The 22,895-nt window shown below is 46.2% G+C and overlaps 3 protein-coding genes across 3 annotated transcripts; 2 read left to right on the top strand and 1 right to left on the bottom strand.

Moving 5' to 3' along the window:
- Positions 1 to 108: 108 nt before the first annotated feature.
- LOC146197589 (uncharacterized) lies at positions 109 to 1,909 on the bottom strand. The gene has a single exon (XM_084596495.1). The coding sequence runs from the start codon at positions 1,796 to 1,798 to the stop codon at positions 131 to 133; it is 1,668 nt and encodes a 555-aa protein (XP_084452621.1). The 5' UTR covers positions 1,799 to 1,909; the 3' UTR covers positions 109 to 130.
- A 607-nt stretch (positions 1,910 to 2,516) lies between these two features.
- Nsun5 (Nop2/Sun-like domain containing protein 5) lies at positions 2,517 to 20,885 on the top strand. Its single transcript, XM_084599495.1, has 6 exons — positions 2,517 to 2,535; positions 4,020 to 4,098; positions 4,548 to 4,794; positions 5,111 to 5,373; positions 9,656 to 9,771; positions 19,887 to 20,885. The coding sequence occupies exons 2-6, from the start codon at positions 4,054 to 4,056 to the stop codon at positions 20,416 to 20,418; spliced, it is 1,203 nt and encodes a 400-aa protein (XP_084455621.1). The 5' UTR covers positions 2,517 to 2,535; positions 4,020 to 4,053; the 3' UTR covers positions 20,419 to 20,885.
- Positions 3,738 to 5,114, top strand: LOC146197588 (vacuolar ATPase assembly integral membrane protein vma21-like). The gene is made up of 2 exons (XM_084599496.1): positions 3,738 to 3,829; positions 4,840 to 5,114. The coding sequence occupies exon 2, from the start codon at positions 4,858 to 4,860 to the stop codon at positions 5,089 to 5,091; it is 234 nt and encodes a 77-aa protein (XP_084455622.1). The 5' UTR covers positions 3,738 to 3,829; positions 4,840 to 4,857; the 3' UTR covers positions 5,092 to 5,114.
- Positions 20,886 to 22,895: the final 2,010 nt, after the last annotated feature.

Genomic DNA, 22,895 nt, shown 5'->3' with positions numbered 1-22,895 from the left:
AGACGACGCGGCCGGGCTGCGCGTAGATTTTGACGGGGTCTCCATGGAGGGCGCTGACGCACAGAGCGGCGCAGCGCCCCCTGGCCCAGGTTTTCTCCCCTATACACACACACAGCCACACACAGACCACTTAAACACAGTCGGGGGGTGCGTTCGCTGGAGTCACCGAGTTCGCCTTCGGCTTGCGCTGCTGAGTCGACCCCCACCACTGTCGAAGTCGGCTTTTTGTTGCCGCCACCGCCGCGTGCGGAGTGTCACCGTCAGAGGCGGCGAAACCCAGCGCCTGCAGTAGGGTGGTGCCCTCTGGGTGTCGCGGTGCCAATTGCGGGCAGTGAAGGACCAGATGCTCTATGTTCTCCTGCTCCCCACCGCACGTTTGGCAGCGTCCCGCCTGAACCACCGGAGACTTGTCGAACCTCTGCCGGTACAACAGAGTGCGCAGCGCCCCAGTACGCGCCTCGAGGAAAAGGGCGCTCCCACTGCCGTTGTCGTACAGCTTCTCCGGGGCCGGGGCGGTCTTGTGTGTGCGGTAGAGAAGCAGTGTTGACTTCGCGCACATTGCTGCGCGCCACTGCTCCGTCTCCTCTTTTCGGACGCGCTCCTGTACCTCCCTGGACCACTTCCGCTCGCTTGCCTCCTGCACCGGTTGCCTCAGGAGGCCAAACTTGCGGCTCAGCGTGTGTAGGCGCGCAGTCCAAGTTGTGCGGATACCTTTGAGATACAGGTAGCGGAATATTCGGCGTGCCCACCTGCAGTCGGGCATAGTCCTCAGGCGGCCCTCATAGGCAAGCTTACTGCGCGCCTCGCGTGCCTCAAACGAAGACCAGCCGAGTTCGCCCTGTATGGCCTCGACTGCAACCCGGCCATGGCAGCCCAGTGCCATGCCCACTTCACGCTGGCCACGTTCCAACCATGATCGGGTTTTGGCCGATAAGCAGAGAACAGCATTTGCAAAAGCTAATGCAGGCACATGAACAGCTTTCCATAGTTCGCGGACCAGCATATACCTACTGCAGCCCCACAGGCAGCGTCGGCGTAACATGTTGCCCGCCCTGCGGCTGGACTGCCGAACGTGGTCTTCGTGAGCCTCCAAAGGCACAGGCGCCGATCCGATGAGTACACCTAGGTACCGGTACTCGGTAGCCCGGGGTATGGTGTCACCGTTGGGCAGGGTGACCTCAGCCCCACTGGGCGGGCTCGAGAATTGCAGCACTGCGGACTTCCTGGCGTTGAATTGCAGGCCCAGTCGGTGCACACAGGTGGCGGCCAGGGTGACCAGTTGCTGGAGGGTGTCCACATTCTCTGCCAGCAGCACCAGGTCGTCGGCGTATGCAAGGCCTGGCAGAACCCACACTTCCGGCATTCCCTCGTACATATGGGGAAACGGGAAGCCCAGCCCTGACTCAAGCAGGGTTTGCTCAAGGCTTGCAACATAAAGCGCATATAGGAGCGGTGAGAGTGGGCAGCCCTGTTTGAGGCCCCTCGTAACGGGCACGGGCTCCGAGCGGGCGCCACCAAAACAGGCCACAACCGTGTTCTCGGAGTACAGCCGGCGCAGTAGATTTATCCACACCGGTGGCATTTCCAGCTCTCCCAGACGATGGAACAATGGCTCATGGGGGACGCTATCGTATGCCTTGGCGACGTCCAGGAAGCAGCCCACCAGGCCCCGAGCTTCTTTTCGAGCAATTTCCATCGTCTGGCTAAGCACAAAGAGGTTGTCCTCTAGGCGTCGTCCTGGGCGGAATCCATTCTGAAGTTCAGTAAGCACACTCGCATTCTCTGCCCATCCACTCATCCACCCTTTCAAAATGTGGGCGAACAGCCGGTAGAGTACGCTCGTTACGGTGAGCGGTCGGTAGTCTCGCAAGAGCCCCGCATCGCCTCCTTTCTTTGGTACGAGGCTAACTCTGCCACAGTGCCAGCCCGACGGGATCGGGTCGCCATCTATTATTCCGGTGAATATGGATGCCAGGATATCCCGCGCAGCATCGCCGAAACACTTAACCACACCTGCCGGGATGCCGTCGAGTCCCTGCGCGGTGTGCGCTCCAATGCGTAATATAGCGCGGTCTAAGGCCGCTCGCGTGACCTTCCAGCCAGGCTCGGATCCTCCTTTGGGCTCGTTGGGGGCCGGCTGGGCTGAGCGTTCGTGGCGCCCTCTGCGCTGCGGCGCCTCCGTCATCGCAAAAGCGGCCCCTCGCTCCCATGTATTTCGCGGCGCGGTCGACACACTGCCCAATCTTCTAGAGCACTATAAGGGAGATAGCGACACTTTCGATAACGACGCAAACTCGGAATAAGGGCCCTGATACCATTGGCTTGGGCCTGGGCTGCCCGGGCCCTGGCGAGCTTGCAACGCTTGTTGCTTGTGCCGCGCTTTCTTCAGTACAGTTTACTTTAAAGAACATGGATGTCGCCACAATCTGTAAGCGCCTAATAGGCGCCTAAGGTGCCTCGATGTCAGCGCCGCTAAGCGCCCTCCAAAGTTTGGCCTCTCTGTGTGTTTTTGATACAAACAGTTTTGTCCTACTGGTAAGATGTTCTAACCACACTGGATTTGAAAACATTTACTGTTAGCATCTACCTTGATACCGCTATATAACGGCACATCACAATCCACTGGAAGGTGAACGGTGAACTAGCGGAACTAGCTAGCCAAAGCGATATCGAAGGAAAAAATTACCTAGAAAAGCATGAAGGAATTATGATAGACAAAGGGAAAAGGAGTTCGGATATTATGAAACACAGGGCCCTCTGGAATTATAACAGGTATGAGGTTGTTAGAGGGGTATGGAAGGGTGTTATGGTACCAGGACTCACTTTTGGAAATGCAGTACTGTGCATGAAATCAGAAGTACAGTCAGACCTTGAAATCAGACAGAGAAAGGTAGGTAGATTGGCATTGGGAGCACATGGCAACACACCTAATGAAGGAGTCCAGGGAGATATGGGCTGGGCATCATTTGAGGTTAGAGAGGCAATTAGCAAACTAAAATATGATCAGAGACTAACCGAAATGGAGGAATCAAGGTGGGCACGAAAAATGTGCAAGCACCTCTTCATGAAAAGCCTGAATACGAAATGGACTAACAGAACCCGAAAGCTCAGATTTAAGTACCTAGAGTTTGGAGATACACCGCAGCAAAACAGCAGCATTGAAAAGCAGGTAAAGGAGGCAGAAAGGAAAATGTGGGAGGAAAGAATGCAAGGAAAATCAGCATTGGGTATGTATAGAACTCGAAAACAAGATATAAAGAAAGAAAGTTTATTCGACAACTCACGAGGGAGCTCATTGCTGTTTGAGGCTAGAACAGGGGCCCTCAGAACAAAAACGTACAGGAAAAAATTTCAGGAAGTAGATATATTATGCGCGGCGTGCGGAACTGAGGAGGAAACAACGGAACATGTTGTTCTAAGGTGCCAAAAACTTCGTCCTGCCCTTCCCGCGGAAAAAGCGGCAGATCTGGAGAGAGCACTGGGATTTGCTGGGGAAGATGGGCGAATGGATGAGGAACACGTTCTGATAACAAAAGAGAGGTTAGAGGATTGGTGGAAAAAGTCAAGAGAATGAAAAGAGGAAAAAAGGGAGGGGGGCAGATACGGGCGAATTAGAAGCTAAAAATGGGGAAGATATAAATATATTTCTTTTAATTTTTTGGCTAGGCGGCGCAAGCTGCCGCCCGATTCAAAGGGCAGAGCCACTATCATCCATCCATCCATCCATCCGTCATTATCGTCGTGCTTATGCAGTAGCGTGTGGTTGACGATTTTGAGGCGTCGTTGTTCGCTTTTCACTCATTCTGACGGCTCAGGGAAATATTGTGAGGTAAGCGCATCTCAAGCGGTTTGAACTGAGGCCGAGCTGGAGTAGTACTTTTCTAGGATTGCAGAACTACAGAACAGCTAGTAAGGGGAGGCAAGTGTGCCATGCCGGCAGGGTGGAGAAATCATAGAGAAGGAGATTGCCAATCTCATTCTCGATGGAAAAGTATGTCCCGAACACCTAAGCTTTACAGGGTCGCTGCACGCATTGTGGAAGCCTTGAACCAGATGCCTCAGTCCGTGCAGCCCTTGCTGGCCAGCGCCCACTACCCGGTGAGTGAGACGTGTCGAACCTTCCGACTGCACAAATCATATTAACCTATCTGTATCAAATGATGTGTTCTAATTATGTTGTGAATTAAAGGCGTTAGATTAGTGTTGTGATTAGAATGCTTTAGTTCTCGTGAAGATTAGAAAATTGCTTTTCTGACGTTGCTCTGTCCAAACGACGTTAGCATGCAAACCTCATTTTGCTACGCGTTCGCTAGTGTGAATTGGCTCTGTCCAAACGACGTTAGCATGCAAACCTCATTTTGCTACGCGTTCGCAAGTGTGAATTGGCTTTTAGCACCGGAAGAGGTGAAAAGAAGTGCGTATGAGAATGCTTGCTTGTTTTATGGAGCCGTTGCTTTGCCATTCTGTTCGATACTCGTATATTGCATGCTTTGCGCTCATTAGCTGGCACCACTAAAGCGAAAGTATATGGTGCGCGGAAATTGCAGAATAAGGGCCAGCTGGCGGCCCTGGTGACACGAGTGGCTCAGAAGCTACAAGTCTTGGAGGCAGTGGTGACCCAAAGCTCGCTTCTGGAGCAGGGTGTGCCTAAGCCCATAACATTGGTTCTGGTACACGAGGTGCTATTTGGGTCGAGACCGCTGCATTCAGGCATATGCCCGCGCATCGACCAGGTGCTTGCCTGCCGGCCGCAGCTCGAGAAGGCTCTGGCAGCCGTGCCGCAGGCAGAAAAAGGTAAAGCTGACTACGTTATTAAGGGGGCGGCCTCGTGTGACGCAGGCTTACTAGGCAGCTACCATGGCGGGTCCGCTGGCTACATTGCTGCTGTACACGGCGCTGATGGTGACGCTGCCGCTGGGTGCATTCTTCGGGGCCCAGTGGGCGCTGGCTGAGCTGTGGCACGCGTCGGCCACTGCTTGCTCGGTGGGTGCCACCGTGGCCAGCGTGCTCTGCGTGCACCTGGTGCTGGGCCTGTTTGTCTACGAGGCGTACCACGAGGCCGTCCCCGCACAAGACGACAAGAGCGACTGAGCGTGGCGCGCATTTGCAGCACCGTTGCCCCGCTACGCACGCGTCAACACGCTGCTGCTGAACACTTCCACCGTGATACAGCAGCTAGAGGAGGCAGGCTTCACAAGGATCAGATACCCCCGCCGTCGAGGACTTGCCTGGTTCCTGGAACGAGTGTGCCGTCTAGAGCCACATGAGTTCCTCAAGGACTTCCATCTGCGTGACTGGCTGGTGTTTGGCAAAGGCGCCCGGCTGACCCAGCTGGATCTGGTGCACAAAGCGCAGCTGCTTCTGCAGGACAAGGTGTGCCTGCCTGGCCTCAGTTACTCCTGCTGGTATTCTGACTTTACAAACGACTTCATAGAGCCAGTCTATTTTGAATTGGTCATCTGCAATGAAGCTACAGGGAGTTGGCATCTTCTTTGGCATTTTCTTGGATTGGATGCTTTGAAGCTGCATCTGGAGCATGCAGGTACATTATTCCCCAGCTCCCAAGGCAAAGGAGATGGCTCACCCAAAATACTGCTCGGACGAGTGTTCAGTGTGAGCAGGGTCAGTTGTTACTTGCAGTTTATTAGAACGAAGATAGATAGCGGCTTGCTTTAATACACCAAAATTTTCAGGGAGGCCATAGAATATTATATATGTAAAACCTCATTGATACATTCTAAAAATGAATACGGAGGAAAAACGCATTATCTGGGAAAACATATGATCCAAACTGCCTGATTTTGAAAAAGTTTTAACTGCTAAATAAGGTACAATGTCATTTAGAAGTGAGACTTTCGCTGCATAAAAGTGTAGACTACCATTTAAAGACATCCAGTATGCACAGCTCCTTTTTTAGCTCTTATAGAATTCAGTCTGTATTTGTGTGTCGTAAGCGCAGAAGATATTTAATAACAAATCCGGTTCGTAAAAGGCAATGACGCCCCGTGATCACCTCCTTGGTTGTTTCTGGATTCTTTGCCCCCTTACACTGGTGATGTGGAGAAGCCATTGCGATGGCTTACAGTCGCCGCGATTTGGCTCGTTGCGTCCCTCAGACCCGGCCCGCTTGTATGCAGGCGAATAATAGTTATTACATGCTTCACCCCTGTGCCCCCAAGGCACCATAAAAAAGCAACTGCGTTTCTCATGAAGTCATGTTTCCGCGGGAAAAAATGCCTCGTATGTTGGCTTGTTGGCTTTCTTTGATGCTTCGCCCCTTTGCACCTAGGCACTGCACGAAAGCAACTTTGACAGGTGAGGGCCGCCAAACAGTTATCCATGTCGCAAGTGCTCATTAGCACATATCCGGATGATTGCACAACATACTATATGACCCCAATTTCTTGAACTTTCGAACATAATAACCGGAAAATTGTCTTATTCGGGAACATATAAACTGGGAGAAAAATAGTGTAAATCTATGGGAAATGTTTTGCTGCCCGCGATTTGCAGCGTATGAACCGGGAACATATTAACGAGGTTCTACTGTATTCCGTTGTGTGCGGTTTTTAAAATTGTCAATGGAAGCTTCCAAATTCCTTGAAAAAAAAAAAAAAAAAAAAAAAAAAAACGATGTTTGGAGTGTACTTGTCTGCATTGTTTCTATGTCTGTTATGAAAGTCATGAAAGATTGCCTGGCCAGCTCAGAAATGGTAATGTTTGCAACCTCTAATTGGCTTTGAAGAGATCTCATATCCGACAGTATTTCTGCCTATCCACTGGACAGTTTTTGCATTTCAGTAAGGATAGTGTCAGGTCCTGGATTTATTTAGATGTCGCCTGATAACAGTATCAGTGCACGAATGACACTCGCACAGTCAGCAACTAGGCAAACGCAGCACTGTGAGCCTGGCAGTTGCACAAAATAAATAGTTACTGACCTTCTTAGCTCATAAGCTAGAGTTACTGACCTGCATTTTAGGAGCAAACTAATCAACGATCCATGCCATGGCACAGTCGCAGAGCCCACCGAGCACAGATGAGGGTCGCTGCTCATTTATCCCTGGAACTCCTGCAGTGGTTGATTACAATGGGGCCATCCTACATATGATGGATGATCCCGAGATCAGGAGATGGCTCTAAGAAACATTTCGAAGCAGAGCAAAGGGCTGGAAAGTTCTTTCTATCCATGCGGCACAAACTTCAGTCACTCCTGTAGAATGACGCTCGGCACATCACCACGCTGCTTGACCAACCAGCCAATACAAAGGTAGCAGCCAGCTGGGCTATCAATAAGGCAGAGACCTGCATTGTAAGAGCAAACTGATCAATGATTTATGTGATGGTGCATCCACCTGTTACATCTGCGCTTAAAATGGTTTGCACAAAAAGGTTCTGAGACACGTTTGATAGAGTTAACTTGGGCAGCTGCACTTTCATCATGGTTATCCCTCTGGTTATCCATTGTTGGATATCGGTGCATTTAGGATTCACTGTGGTAAGGGTTTGGGCTGGTTGGTGGTAAAACATAGGAACGGTTGCATGGCTAGAGGACCAGGACAAAAGCCTACGTTTCTCTCCTGTCCTCATACTCTTGTACTGTGCACCCTTACTGAATTAGCCCTTTCAAACCTTTTTTTTTTTTTTTTCATTGAATAAAAAATGTATTTCTGCATAAATGGTTATTTATTGATGTGTTTCTTAAAGCCTGAATAGCTCAGTATCTGTTAATAACCTGAATAAACTGAATAATTTAGCATTCCAGTACAAAATACTAGCAATTAACTTTTTTCCAGGAATGCACAAAATTTTTTTATAAATACTGCTTGCTTTTTTCCACCAGTGGCCATTTCAAACATAGAAAATGCTTCCAGACAAACCACAGCCGACCCCTTCTCTCACTAATCGATTCTCATGCCTGATGCGTACTTCCCTATGTTTGCTCTGTGAGAACGCACATGGTAAGACTGCGCAGCCATATAAATGGAATCTTTTGTCATCTTTTCTCTAAAGGTCATTGGAGGGCAGCTCGAATATATCTCACATAGGGTTATTGTACAGCCATCCTGAAGAGAACCTAAACAGCAACTGATGTCATCCTCAAGAAAACTTATTTAGATAGAGCAGCTTACGTGCGCAGAAGTATTTGTGGTTTGGTGCTGTATTCATTGTACGGCAGCGCATTCAGCTATTTTGTTCGACCTAAGCTGTGGGATTTTAGTGCACAGAAACAGAATTCTATGCTGTCATAATTATCGAAGCCCTCTACTACGGCATCCTCATACCTGATGCAGCTTTCGATTTTTTAAAGCATAAACGCAGGCAGTGAAAGTTACTCTTTACTTTTTCATCGAAGCACGCTATAGTGGTTTCAAAGCAAAAAAAAAAAAAAAAAAAAACTTAAACTGAAAGCTAGGACTCATTAAAACCTTGAAATCGCATTAGGAAATTTTCTCTATTTCTTTCACTTTGTCCTCCGCTGAAAAAAGGTGGGGGGAGGGGATTTTTCCTTTTGAAACATCCATTTTATTTTCTGGCGTTATCAAAGTAGTTGAAAGCTAACATGGCCGGGCACTGATTTTTTGTTTGGTTGTGTGATGTCATGAGACCATATGAGATTGCCATGTTGGCAGGGGCTGCGAGCTCAGGCTTCCCCTTTGCCATCGGAGGTTGAGGAAAATTGAACCCTCCGGGACCCTTGTATGGTGACTGATCTTTTACACATGTTGGCTTCCTACTGCATAATAAAGAGTGTGCATAAGAAGAACAGGTTAGGGAATTGCACATACTTGGACGAGGATGCGCAAGGGGAGCTACATTCAGTAGCCATTAATGCTGCTGCTGGTTGCCTGCTGTTCACCTACCACAAGGTTGCAGCATTTGCCTGTTTAGCGTAGCAGCTTTCACTGCACATTACTTGCTGTATGGTGCATCAACAGACAAGGGATGCCATATACTGCTGTAGTTGATGATCAGCAGATTGTGTACGCTCTATAAAAATTGTCTTTGGAATGTGGGCTAAGGTCTCCATAGGCAGGCACATATCTATGGGAGGCCTGAGGGTGGTGTCTGGGCTGCCCTTTGTGCCAGTGTGCCCACACAGGTGTCGACTGAACCTCATATTTGTGCCCTTAGAAATGTGGCCGATCTGCAGTGAAATGCTGTGTGCCCGAAAACTTCTAATTTCGCTTAGATTATGCTCTGCACTAAATTTCAAGATGCCACTGCATAGCTCGCTGTCTGTTGCTCTCAACAGCACCAAATAGACAAATACATGTTCTCTTGAAAAGATGTAGCGCCAGAATGAACAACGCGCAGATAGAGAGACAGGACAGGCTCAACTTCCAACTTGTCTCTCTATCTGCATATTGTCCATTTCAGCACTACATCTTTTCAGGGGAACATGCACCAACTAGGCCCCCCCCCCCCCCCCCCCCTCTTCCCTTCCCCCCAGTAAGTATTATTAAGACATATATATCACTCAAATTCGTTCAGCTGCCACGCAATTTGATTGGTACGCACGCAGTTTCAGTAGTCCTTGATGTGGGCTTTGCATGCATTGCCTCACAATGTATGTGCAACCAGCTGGAGCACTTGGGTGTAGCATGCCTGATTTGCTTTGGTAAGCACATTCTTTGGATGCAATACTTTGCAGGCATCTGGCATGGCTGTGGTTGCTTTGGACCCCTGGCCAGGTGCAGTTTTGTTGGATGCCTGTGCTGCTCCGGGCATGAAGACATCGTATGCAGCCGCTCTTATGCAAAACACAGGGTGAGTTCTTGGCCTCTTGCTTGTGGCCTATGCCATGCTCTTGGTCCATATCAATGACTGCACCCTGATGCAAGCTGAGGCAGCAGTCACGAAAAAGAACACAAGACATGGCTGCTGTAACTAAAGCATGCACGGCTTGGAATAATTCACCACTGCCAAAATAAAACATACCAGATAAACTATATGGTTTGGGAAGTTTGTCAGACTCCAGGAGATCAAAAATTGCACTGAAAAGGGTTTAGGATAGGAACTGTCTGTTGCTAATTGCACTGCACTATTATGTACATTGCAACTGGCAGTGCAAAAATTTTGGGTTCCAGAATAGTTGAACTTGTATTTAGACGCAGGCGAGCTGAGTGAGCAGGGTTGGAAGTGCTGCTCCATTTGCTCCAGACCAGCTGCCTAACTATATTGCCATCAAATTTAGCCAAAGGCTGTTTTTTGCTGCACAGTGAAGTATTGCATTGCCTGCAAATAATGTGATCCAGTCTAATTAACCAGCCGTAGTGGTGTAGTACACTGTAGCCGTAAAAAGCGCAGCAGGCTGGTGGCATGTTTTGAGTTGTGCATCCTTGATTTGGCATATTTGAAACGATGGGGCGACGGTGGCAAAGGTATAACGAACCTTACGCCGTGCCTAATGCAAATAAATGTAGAGAAGCTAATGTGGAGCAGTAATAAATGTTTGCAAGGAAACATAAAATAAGGCTCAAGCAATTGGAGGGAATTAATTGTGTAAAAATTCTGTTCATGTCACATAGCACCTCCTCCCAGCCTTTTCAATCCGATTGCCTATGGAAAGGGAAATGATGCAGTTACCGCAAATTACCACGAGCCATTAGGAAACTTGACCAGCTACATAAAACTGAGTTCTAATGCTTCTGCTGTGCAAGCAAAAAGGTGCTCTACCACTGAGCCTAGTTGTGCATTGCCTGCTTCAAACAAAAGCATACTTGAAGTAAGCATTTTCAATCACTAGAAACCTTCTCAAGGGGGTTGGAAAGCCGTACAGAGCTTATCGCCAACATGCCAAAACTGAGGAAGTGCTAGCACGGCCGGTCTCGAGGGAGAGAGCGCTTCTCTTCAGTTCAGTTCAGTCGTTCAGTCGTGTCCGACTCTTCGTGACCCTATGGACCATGTCACGCCACGCTTTCCGGTCTCTCACTATCTTCCTAACATCACATAACTTCATCTGCAGTGCCTCGACGATGCCATCTAACCAACCATTCGCTGCCTACCCCTTCTCCGGCGACCCTCAACCTTTCCCAACATCAAATCTTTCTCCAGCGACTCCTCTCTTCTCATCAGATGACCAAAGTAGCTGAGCATTAACTTTAGAATTTGACCCTCCAATGAGCAGTCAGGATTTATGGTCGACAATATCGACTGATTTAATCTTCTGGCAGTCCAAGGAACTCTCAAGAGTCTTCGCCAGCACCACAATTCAAACGCGTCAATTCTTCAGCGGTCAGCCTTTTTCACAGTCCAACTCTCGCATCCATACATCACAACTGGAAAGACCATAGCACGAGTTATACGGATCTTGGTTGGCAGACTAATGTCTGTGCTCTTTATTAGGCGGTCAAGGCTAATCATTGCTCTCTTTCCCAGAAGCAGGCGTCTCCTAATTTCATGGCTGCAGTCTCCTTCCGAGGTAATCTTGGAGCCCAAGAAGAGAAAATCTGTCACAGCTTCCACTTCTTGTCCATTGATGCTCCAGGACTTCTCTTACGGCCTCTCCAATGGGGTCTGTTTCCACCGCCCGCCGCGCCTCGGTGGGGTCGCCACCGCCCCACTGCTGCTCCTCCGCTACAGCCGTTCACGCGCAAGGGAAACGCGCTCGCTTTTAGCTTCGCCTGCGTCAGTTGCAACCGGCAGGTCCTGACATTTCGCCCCGTATGGTTTATACAAAGTCCGTCATCAACATCGAACATTTATCGTGTACGAGGAATAAAATACAGTCAACAATCCGTTCACGCGCGCGCTCCTTCGTCAGTGCGACCGTGCACGGTCGAATGAAGCTTCGGGTACACTTCAGCATTTCTTACCTCTAAGTTTTGTACAAAAATAAATCTACCAGGCTATGCAATCTGCCTTTGAATGTTTTAAGCAGGTGTAGAGCGACCTGACGTGAGTGCATGGTGAACTGTTGGGTGGAGATTCTGTCAACCGCTACCATTTTCGTTTAGATCAGAAGAGGCACCGGCAAAAATTCATGGTGCGTCTCAGATTCAGAGTAAAGAACAAAAATTTACTCATATAGTAAAAATTTCACTTGTCTAGTGGAGTGGGCTGTTCTAGCTTCGTTCAAAACATATCAGTCGGTTGAAAGACCGAAGATGTATATGTAGTCTCGCGACTACTTTTAATCAAGGAAATGGGCATAAACAGTTAAGCAGAATCGAAAAGAGCGGCAAACAATAAAAAAGTTGTCCTTCAAAGTTACACATTGCACTTATATATTCATCAATTCATCAAAATGCGACCTACGTCTAGAAAATTCAGGCTCAAAATCTTCCTGCACGGCTTGTGCACATAAGGAGTTGGCTTCTCGGTCTTCTCTGTCACTTTCCTGGTATAATTAATTGAGAAGAAGAATTCTGAGAAATTTTTCAAATATCAAAGAAGCGGACCTAATAACATAGCTGTTGTCAATTCCTTTCGGGCAACTCAGTGTTGAGTTCTGAAATGCTAACTGAATCAGGATCTTAAGTACTTCGAGAACATTTGTGTGTATTAGGTGCACGGCAGCTTTTTCGAAAAAAAAAAGTTTGTCCAATAGGGCAACAAGCTCTGGTTTCGGATAATGCAGTCCACTAGAACATTGTCCTCGTAGAAGAGCGTACTACATGGGGCTGCTTCTTTCGCTATTTTCAAGAAGAACAGCGCAAGCGTCACACCGGAAGTTGATTAACTAAACAATGTATCCAGCGACGTAAGGTGAACCGGAATATGTGACAGTGGGAAATGGGATGGTAGGAGATGCCATCACTTCCTTCAGTGCCTTGATTTTGCTCTCAGATGAAACGTCCGTCTTGACAATGTAGTCATGTAGTCATGTGCCGCTAGCTGTTATGGCCCTCGCATCTGACATATGTCATTCCCTTCCGCACATTAACCTTACTTTCCCGAAGAGAGCCTCAATGGGTCGCTATATAAGGCTTGAAATGAGTCTTCAGTGAGAGTGTCCTTCTTTAACGCTTTAGAAGTTTCTTGCATACTTTCGATATAGCAGGTGAACTCATTTGTAAGTCACTGCATCGAGTATCACCTTCATCATTTATTGGCCTTTTTTTACCACTTCGAGCACAAGTGATGTTATGAATATCAACCATTTTTTGTTTTCATAATAAGCATAATATCATGTAAAAATTTCATTAAAGCAATGTTTATTTGCAAAATTAAAATAATGTTTATAATACCACACATTGCCTAGTATATGAATTGTAATAACATTTAAAACTCAACCCTACAACATTTACTTTGACTGTTATACTAATACTTTATATCATGCAAGCATTTTGCAATTTACATTACATTTTTACGAAATTATTTTCATCTTCGGTGCTATATGAATGGTTTCGCATCTAGCGCTGAAAGACGGTTTTGCTGTTGCAGACGAGTTGCTGTCATGTTAGCCTTGAAGAAGCTTCGATGTGATCACTGCTCATTCAGTTTTATTTTTGTTCGTATTCTTGTACAGGCTTGGGAAAAATTCTGATTAAAATGGACAAAAGTAGCTACCGTGCCGCAATGTATGCCATGCTTGTCGAACGTTTGCTGAACGACAGTGTTTTTTATATCCGTTCACGTGTGGTACGTTGACGACATGCCGCTGCAGCATCTACCTTCTGTGCGGTTTAATGTCGGGGCTGCACTCACCACGAAACTCGCGAGCGACAACGCGAAACCAGGCAAAAACCACCCGCCGCCGCTGAAGCAGACGCGGAGCGAACAGTGAGCAGGTCGCGCCCCTTGAGGTGGCGGAGAGCGTAACTCAAGGAGAAAAGTTCCCATTGTTCCCGCAGCGATTGAGAAGGCCGTAAGAGAGAGCGCGTGCCCTCTCCCTCGAGACCGGCCGTGGTGCTAGTGTCATTCAAGAAAAAAACATCGGGAGCCACTGGTTGAAAAAGGAAAAGACTAACCTTGAGTGCCATCTATCTTCCTTGGGGACACTACTGGCCAGTGTCCAGGAATTTATCAGCTCAGGCATGGGATCGAAAATGATAAAAATGAGATAGAGAGTAGAAATCTGCTGCTTGATGTGGATTCCATACTAGTAGCAGTGCTTGAGCAAATCAAAGTGGCCGAATCCATATTTAAATCTGTCTAGCCAAGTAACCAAAAGTCAAATTTTTTCAGTCAATATTTGTATTCAATTATGAACTGGACAAGCAAGCATTATGTTTGCTACTAGTCTGTTTGGAATCGTTTCTCAGGTCAGCTGTTATTTTAGACTTTTGTATGCATTTTGGTGATTTGTCAGAAATGCATGCATAGTCAGCAAAGCATTGAGCTTTGAATAAAAAAGGAATCAAATTATTTTTTTTTTAATATAATTGCAAATGATCAAGGTGCTTGGCCTGGAAACATGCTCCAAAACGTTTTCGAAAATGGCATCATTACTGCTCCCTGAGCTGCTTCAAAATGCTAGAGCTTGCTTCTACTGAGCGAGCAACTAATTCTCATAAAAAGCTCCATGCAAGCATGTGCATGTGGCAACACTATTCTGATCATTCTCATTTTTCTGGCATGAAGTTAACATTGCATGTGACCGTGAAAAAAAATGTGAGCAATGGCTGTCCTGATGGCAGTATAGCATGTTTCCCGCATGTTCGTTGTATATTCAGTGATGCCACCCTTTAGTCAATTGTGTCCAACTGCAGCACTGGATTAAAGTAGGGGCTAAGGAGGTTGCAGCCCATCAGGGTAAGAGGAGGGGTTTCCTTATGTGGTTCCATACATAAAGGAGGTTAATCCTTCATTTATCGAACCGGAATTCCGAGTAGCAGGTATGGAGAGGAAAACAAAAAAAGACGAAGAGACGGGCCTCTGCCTAACCTGACATTGTTCAGCTGTTGGGAGACCTTGTTGAGCTGCAGAAACAGGAACTCCCCACTTCTCTGGGAGGTTTATTTTTTGTGATGTGATCTGCACTTGCTTAGGGATTGGTGAAGAGTTCTCAATGGTTTCCTGTCAATCTCTACGCTCTGTGGCAGTAGAAAACATTGAAAAAAAAAAAAAAAATTAGCTGGAACAAAAATGAGATAAGAGGAAAATCTTTTTCTACTGCCACCACCACTATTATTCTACAACTCTCAAATAGTTCCATTTGGAAATACTATTCCATATGGAACTGTGTGAGAAAAGAAGTGATGCATCACTTCTCCTCTACCACTTTAGGAGAGGGAAAATAAGCAGTGTCAGAGTGAGTCTCAGACTAGTTCCTTAATTGTCATCTGAGCGTTAAACACAGCGCTTGTGTTGTGTGCTCCAAAATAATGCATTCCCGCATTAATCACTACGATGTTGGTATATTGCAGAAGTATAGTATGGAAGGGAGGAAGGACAGCCTAAGGGGTTGGCGGGGCAGGGCGACATAGGATAGGCTTTGGCCCAGGTTCTCCATTTTTCTTCATCCAACCCTGCCCAATTGTGTCTAACAAGGGAGTATGTCATTCAGATAGCAGTTGGAAAAATTGCACCAAACTGCTCCAAACTCGCTGCTTCTGAACTGGGTGGCACCAGAAGTTGGCAATTTCATGAGGTGTAACCTCGATTGTTGCCACTCTTTAAAAGTGTTGTCTGTTGAAGCCCACCTATAAAGAATGTGACTATCTTGTGGCAATGTAGAATTGCACGGGGTAGCCAATACGTGAGCTACCATTAATCTGACGAAGTTTCAGCTCATATTTTGAGCTGCTGTCCGTCCTTTCCTGTCTCGCTTAAAAATGCGAGCAAGGCATGTATCACGATGGAGGCCGATCGACGTCCTCAACCCTGAATGTCTTTTGAATCTCTTGACATGATTATGACTAGTTGGGGGGATTAGGCGTAGCATGAGTCACTCATTCAAACCTTGCCTTAATTATGATGCAGTGGTAATTTGGTGGTGTAATTCACATGTTCAGATGTGGTGATTTCTGTGTATACGGTACACTGCATTTGCCAGAGTATTGTCTTTGCTAAGCATTAATGAGCAACAGCTTGTGACACAAAAGCCTGCACTGGCATACGTGTGGCCACACGGTGGCGACACATAGACAGGGGTGCACACTATGCAGTCAAGATTTTTGACCGAATAAATGGCAGTCGCTCTTATAAAGTTTGGGAAAATCCTGAGAAGATCGGCCAACAGCGAAAATTGCTGGGCCCAGTCTGCAGTCTAAATTTACGCAACTGCATGGAGCTGCTGTGTTTGCTTTTCGAATTAGTTTCATTCGTGCAGCATCGTGACACCAGAGCTCCACCATTCGTCTTAAAAATTGAAGGCTGATGGGGTCAGCACAGTCTCTGTGTTCACTCAGGCATAAGCGGCACACCCGGCGTAAAGGCCTGATCAAGACTGGCCTAGCCCACAAGGACATGGAGGCAATTGAATATGATTAATTGGTTCTCCATGAGGGAAGCACAAGTGTGCATAAAATGTGATGGAACTGGGTGACTTAAATTAAAAATGAAAGGGGTTTTAATGTGGATGAGATTGAATATCGTTGCCGCCCGCTGTCTTTCTGTACTTGGTCTGTTGAGCCAACTAAAACGTCTCGGTCGGGATGTTGCGGTACCTGGCTCACAGGCAGCAACACCAACGCCACATGACAGGGTCGAACAAGGCGCTCACACTTCATCCTCCTCTTGCGTCTTCTGAAGCCTCTTCCAGTCACTGCTCGAGACAAAGACCATAGCAGTATAGTACAGCCCCTCTAAACAAAAATCTTTACTAGCATGTCAGTGTCTTCACTACTATGTAAATTCTTGGTGATCGCAAGGCTTGAAGGTGCTGCCTGGTAATTAACTGACTACTTACTAAATATAGTGTCGGATTTTTTAATGGACCGCAGAAAGTCCTTCTATCCTGCTCTTAGTTGTTCTTTTACATTTTTTTTTTCGTTCTTGTATTTTATGTTATCATATTTTGAATTCAAATAAGTACTAAATGCTGAATCTCATAGATTGGTTGCAGGTTAAGAAGTAACCTTTACATAAACACGCTGTTGTCTGCAATCTCTTTCTCGGTGTCTAAATGACACTGAGGAAGTTGGGCGACACCATCAAGAATGGCAACGTCAAAGCAGTGCAGCTGCTTTGCACTGTCCAGTGCTGCAAACATGTGCCCCTTTTTCTTCTCTTTTCTGCATCTTACGCACTTTTGCTGTTTTTCCTTTCACACCGGACCATGTCAATTTCCCTCCATGTCCATAGCCAGCTTTCCTTTTTTTTTTTTTACCCATGTGCGCTGTGCACCTTGCCTCCTCTCCTACGGCTTTTGTAAAGGTGACTTCTCCTCTGGTCTCATATAAGTGTCGTTTTATCACCTTTAGTATCCGTTTGCCGCGCCCCACCTCCCCGCACTAGATTAAGAAAAATGGGGTCGTTAGCTAATGTGCAGGTAGGCTCCCTCCCTTCTTCCCGTCCTGGTGGCCTACACTACCAGAGTACATATGTACCCGCACTTCGTATTAAGTGTAAGTGCACTAAATTTTTTAAAATGTGAACAGTGGGATTCACTCGACAATGATTGTAGTTAGTTTTGTTGAACACAAACGCAACTAGTAAAGCTCGTACGACTGAGGAAATTGATTGTGGGGATGAAGGGGGAAAAGGAAGATATTCTTCATTTCACATATTGTCCCATTAGAGTAGAACCCCTGTATAGTAAAGTCACTGGGACTAGCAAAAATGTTTACTATATCAGTGTCTTTACTATATCAGTGGTTGGTGATGACATGGTCCTGAAGATGCTGCCTGGAAGTTAAACAAGCACTTACTGAACACGTCTTGTTGCTTAATGAAAAAAAAACTGAAATACCTTCCATCTCACTTTTATCATCTCTTCTTGCCATTTTTTCATTCTTCTTGCCATTTTTTCATTATAAAACTTTTTTACATCGTGTGGAAGTACCTCTGTTTTCAAATACAAAAAATCTGCCTCTCGATTCTATGTAGTGCGCGGGTGGCGATGCCATATCGTGAAAGTCGTCGCCGCGGCCAGGAGCACTTTACTATAACCGATTTTTACCAAAAACGTCTTTACTATAAAGTGGGAAAAATGTAAATGTACAGCTGTCTATGGAAGATGCACTGGGACTTCAGTTTCACTTTACTATATCAGTTTTTACTATATCCGAGTTTACTATGTTTCCTCCTAAAAATTTTGGCTGTCCAGGTGAATTTTCAGTGCATTTTAAAGCCCCCTCATTTGAACCATGGTTTGTCTTAAACTTGAATAATTTATAATTTTTGTCTTGCTCCAATACTCCCAGCGCACAGAAAAAAAAAGCGTAGATCTAGATCTTGGCGCCGCATGAGCCAAACTTTCGGCCCGTGCAGTTGGTGAGCTCGCGCATGGTCCGAAATGAGGGAAGTATCAAGGTTTGGCCGGCATTGCAAATAATCGCAGGTGACCTGTCGCCACATCGTTTCATTTTCTAATCTTTCACTGAGTGGTACATCGTCATTTTTATTCTTTTTAGACGGCGTTTCGCTGTTCGGGCACAAATGTGCGCTTGTGTCACCTCTGTCCGCGTGCATGATTGATTGTGTGTGCATAAAAAGCGTGCTGCTCGTCCTCATCATGAGTAGCTGCTCATGTTTGTTTGGCGAAGCCAACCCTACATGCATGCCGTCACTTGTGAGAAAACACCACCACTGCTGCATCGCACCTGTGAAGGATGGCATGGAATGCCTTACTATTTCGGAGCAGTTCTGCTTTGATGTTTCTCATGGTTAACATGCTGTACAGCATGATGAAATTGCCAATAATCGCTATTTTCATGCACATTTAACTCAACAGCAGATGACCGTTGTGCATTTTTTTTCATCAATTAAAATAATTTCAGTATGAAACACTTATTTTTGCAAGTAATTTTGTAGCCATCACTGATTCGACCTTCAGATTATTTTTACTTTTTTTCCCAGTCCCACGAGGTCTCGGTATGTGATTTTGCTCTGTTGGGACACTTGTTCAATATTAGGGAGTTTTAGAATAGGGGGACCCAGCCTGTTAGGGGGATAGGGTACGTGATAGCGGAATGGCAATGCGCACACTATAAGTGAGGGGTGCAGTAATCACACTTATTTTTGCAAGTTATTTTGCAGCCATCACTGATTCGACCTTCAGATTATTTTTACTTTTTTTCCCAGTCCCACGAATTCTCAGTATGTGATTTTGCTCTGTTGGGACACTTGTTCAATATTAGGGAGTTTTAGAATAGGGGGACCCAGCCTGTTAGGGGGATAGGGTACGTGATAGCGGGACCGCAATGCGCACACTTTAAGTGAGGGGTGCAGTAATCACTCTATGCATGTGTACTCGTGCCCTGCTGTTACCTGTTCTCCTAGCTGATAAGGTCTCCCTATTCTAATGTTCTCTATTGATAATGTTTCTTTAACCACACATCTGGTTAGAGACTATATCACAGCTTTCCATTCTTATCTTATACTGTGCTTGTTTGTAATGTTTACACAGAGAAAGTGTCCCAAATACTATTTGCATGCAGGTATATCTGTAAAGGAAATGGTATTTAGTCTTGACTCATGTTAAGGTACACATCTGATGATTGAAATGTCTGGTTAATCAGACATTTTTGATTCCTTGAAGTTTCAATTTATGGGAACCTAATGTATTTCCCAAATGTCCTTTATTTTTTAATTATACAGCATGCAACTTAGAATTGAAGTCCTCTCGTGTGTGATTCAGTGGAAATAATGACACTTATGTAGCGGTCATTGCATCACAAACTTAGCGTTGCCCACCTAAAAGGTTTTGAAGGTTGAGCCTCAAGCTCCAGAGTGCTCGTAAATCAGTGTTTTACTACATCATAGTGCTCTATTTTGCTCCAGAAATTGGTGCAAAAGGGCCACCAGATTGACAGTGGCATCACTTTTGGGTGCAGGCACATCCTGGCTGTGGACAAGTGTGGGGAGCGACTCCAAGCGCTGCGGGACCTGATGCAGGTTGGGGGCTTCAAGTCCATCTGTAAGGTGCAGGAGGCTGACTTCCTGGACCTCGACCCAAGTGCAGAGCCCCAATGTGCTAGTGAGCTCATTCTGGTAGACCCTTCCTGCTCCGGCTCAGGACTCTGTGGCCGCCTGGGTCGGGAACTCGACGCACACAGTGACGAGGGTAGGGACCGGTTGCGGCGCCTGAGTTGTGTGCAAGCCATGCTGTTGAAGCATGCCTTGCGCTTCCCGCACTGCAAGCGTGTCGTGTACTCTACCTGCTCTGTGCACAAGCAGGAGAATGAGGATGTGGTGGCAGAGGTGCTTACGTGGTCCAAGGGACAATTTGTGCTTGCCCACGCGCTGCCCGAGCTACCCACTCGCGGTCTGGGCCCACTGGGTGACCACTGTGTACGCATGGAAGCAAAAAGTTCTCTCACACGAGGCTTCTTCCTGGCTGTGCTTGAGAGGGCAGCTGGTCACTGAGCTGTGCACCTGACTGTGTCCCCACTTGTAACACTGTATTTCATGCTGAAAGATGACATGTTTTTCTTGAAGCAGGCTGCACGGCCTGCCTCTGCTGTAATTCTGTTACTGCATGCTTTACTTGTGGAGAACACACAGGGAAGTGTTTTGTAAGAACAAGGTTTTACAGTCTGCCATTTCTCCAGGCAGCATGCATGTTTCTCCATATGATGTGAAGGAGGTGTTCAGCATATGTTGTGCTGCATGTCATGGTAGCGTTGTTCTGATAATCTGTGTTTTACTTTCAGTTGTTTTTTCTTCTGGAAATGGACAGCATGCGAGTGTTGGCCAGCTACAGTAGGCATGCTGTGTGACTGCATTCCGCATTTGTGTTGTATGTTTATGTGGGAAAATGGAAAACAAAGCTCAAAAGAAAATGTTCAGAGGCCCATGATTTTTATGTAATAAACTGAGGTTTCTATCCCAAAGTCTGTCGTTCTAATTCCTTGAAGGCCATGTTCTCCAGAAAATCCTGCATCTCACAGGCACTGACACTCTGAGCAAAAAAATCGCAAGCATGCCTCTGGCAGGTGATATGTCCAGGCACTGATTGGTCGACGCATTGTGTGATGGCATAAGACAGTATGACCAGATTGCCAAAAGCTGGCCACTCTGGCAGTTCTTTTGAGAAGGGAGGGTGAGGGAGGTCGAACTTTCCACAATCCTTGGATCTAGAGTATGACACGCTAGGTTTAGGCCACACAGGCAGGCTTGTATGGCTTGGTTAAAGCAGGACGTTATATCTGTCAAATGGTCTTTCACATTATATGGAAGGCTGCTTAAGACTTTATTTAGGCATCAGTGATTGAGCGAATAGTAAACTGCATGTACACGAACAGGGATGTACATTAGGAGTTGCAGATGGAAGTCGTAAACGCTGCCATATGTCTTTGTCCCTCAGTGTCTGAAAAACTGATGAAATAGGACTCTGTTCAGCTTGTTAATTATGTTCATCTAGTGATGTATAAAGTTAAATGTCAATGTTTTCCCCTAGGCTTGAAAGTTTTTGATGGGGTGTAAATATTTAAATTGATATTAGAGGTCGTACTGCATCGCTCCTGTGACTGTGAACTGCAATGGGCAATTCCACTTTCCATAATGGACGACAAAGAAGCGTGACAGGGTACGCCTCTCATTTCTAAGAGGTATCAACCTCTGCTGATTTGTGTCCCAATATATTGCTTACACATGTGCATATGCACATCACATTGCATGAATTGGCTGCAACAAATTTTCGTTTCTGTGAGTCTCGCGGACCAAATTAACACCTTGCCTTCGCATGGACCTGAGAGTGCCCACACGTGAACGAATGTTCAAACTGGGGCCGTGGTATGCAACGATCATGTCACAAGCCCTTTGCAAGAACTGTCACAAACCTTTCAACCCAGCTCCTGTTGGTCAATATAGCCACCATTCACATTCGACCAATACAAGCAGGGCTAATTGGTCAGTTTGTGACAGGTATGTTACATTTTTTGTGATGCGATCATTACAAAATTCGGCCTTATGTGATATTGATACCGACATTGAGTAGTCGAAGGATACGATTCTAGAGATTCCTACACATGTTTAGCTCGTGTCAATGTGCCTGCCTCACCAACGTTCAGCCTCGCACCAGCACCCAACTAGAACTATGAAACTGCTCAGCCTTTATAATATAAAGTGTCACCATTTAATTGTAGTCTGCTCGTGCGGCTTGCATAGAACCCGTGTGTGCACTCCATGGTGCATTGTAAATGTGCACTTACCGTAGCAGGTTACAGCATGAAATCAACTGCTGGTGTGAAGTGGCCAGTACCGCGAACACATTCTTTATTTGAATAAAACATAGCAGAGACAGAATTTAATATGCTTTCATGGAAGTGATGGGAAGAATCCAAGCATATACCCTATATATTATATGGAAATGAAAGAAGCTAACAGTCTGCAAGGCCAAGAAAAACATTGGGGCCATTTTTGTTCTCTTTTTTTAATTAATTTCTGCTGTGTATCTAAATACTGTAATCATTTTTAGTGAGAAGGGTAATGAAATATAAAGTAGAAGAAAACAACATGCCACTTGTGGAATCTGAACCTGCAATTTCCAAAATATTGCATCTGGGGTTGTTACCAACTTAGCTACAGTGACGGCTGTCCAGTCTTCTGCTTTCTCGGATATTAATTTTGCCTGTAAGTGAACCTTAGATTGAACACTGTCATTTTCTGTTCTGCATGGAATTCCATGGCATCATGCATGCTTGGTCCATAGACTGCCTTTAAGCATGGCATTCACACGCAAATACTACTTGTATTTAATTGGACGGGCGGACTACCCAGATTGTTCCACTTGTGCCATTATGGAGACCATGTATTAGTGGTGTGCCTAGTGTACGCATGCAAAAGGATAATGCTAGCTACTTGAAGCATTCGGACAGCAGACTTCTCTCGAAGGATTCACT

This window comes from Amblyomma maculatum, chromosome 3 (genome assembly GCF_055883805.1).
Source record: "Amblyomma maculatum isolate TAMU_Amacu chromosome 3, ASM5588380v1, whole genome shotgun sequence".
NCBI classification, from domain to species: Eukaryota; Metazoa; Arthropoda; class Arachnida; order Ixodida; family Ixodidae; genus Amblyomma; species Amblyomma maculatum.
The sequence above is the reverse complement of the archived record's forward strand: the minus strand, read 5'-3'. Positions and strand labels throughout refer to the sequence as shown.

Coding starts and splice junctions, on each gene's coding strand:
- LOC146197589 (XM_084596495.1), bottom strand. CDS start 1,798: ATGAGTGGATGGGCAGAGAATGCGAGTGTGCTTACTGAACTTCAGAAT.
- Nsun5 (XM_084599495.1), top strand. CDS start 4,054: ATGCCTCAGTCCGTGCAGCCCTTGCTGGCCAGCGCCCACTACCCG. Junction 4,099..4,547: donor TGGCCAGCGCCCACTACCCG/GTGAGTGAGACG, acceptor CGGAAATTGCAG/AATAAGGGCCAGCTGGCGGC. Junction 9,772..19,886: donor GCTCTTATGCAAAACACAGG/GTGAGTTCTTGG, acceptor TTTTGGGTGCAG/GCACATCCTGGCTGTGGACA.
- LOC146197588 (XM_084599496.1), top strand. CDS start 4,858: ATGGCGGGTCCGCTGGCTACATTGCTGCTGTACACGGCGCTGATGGTG.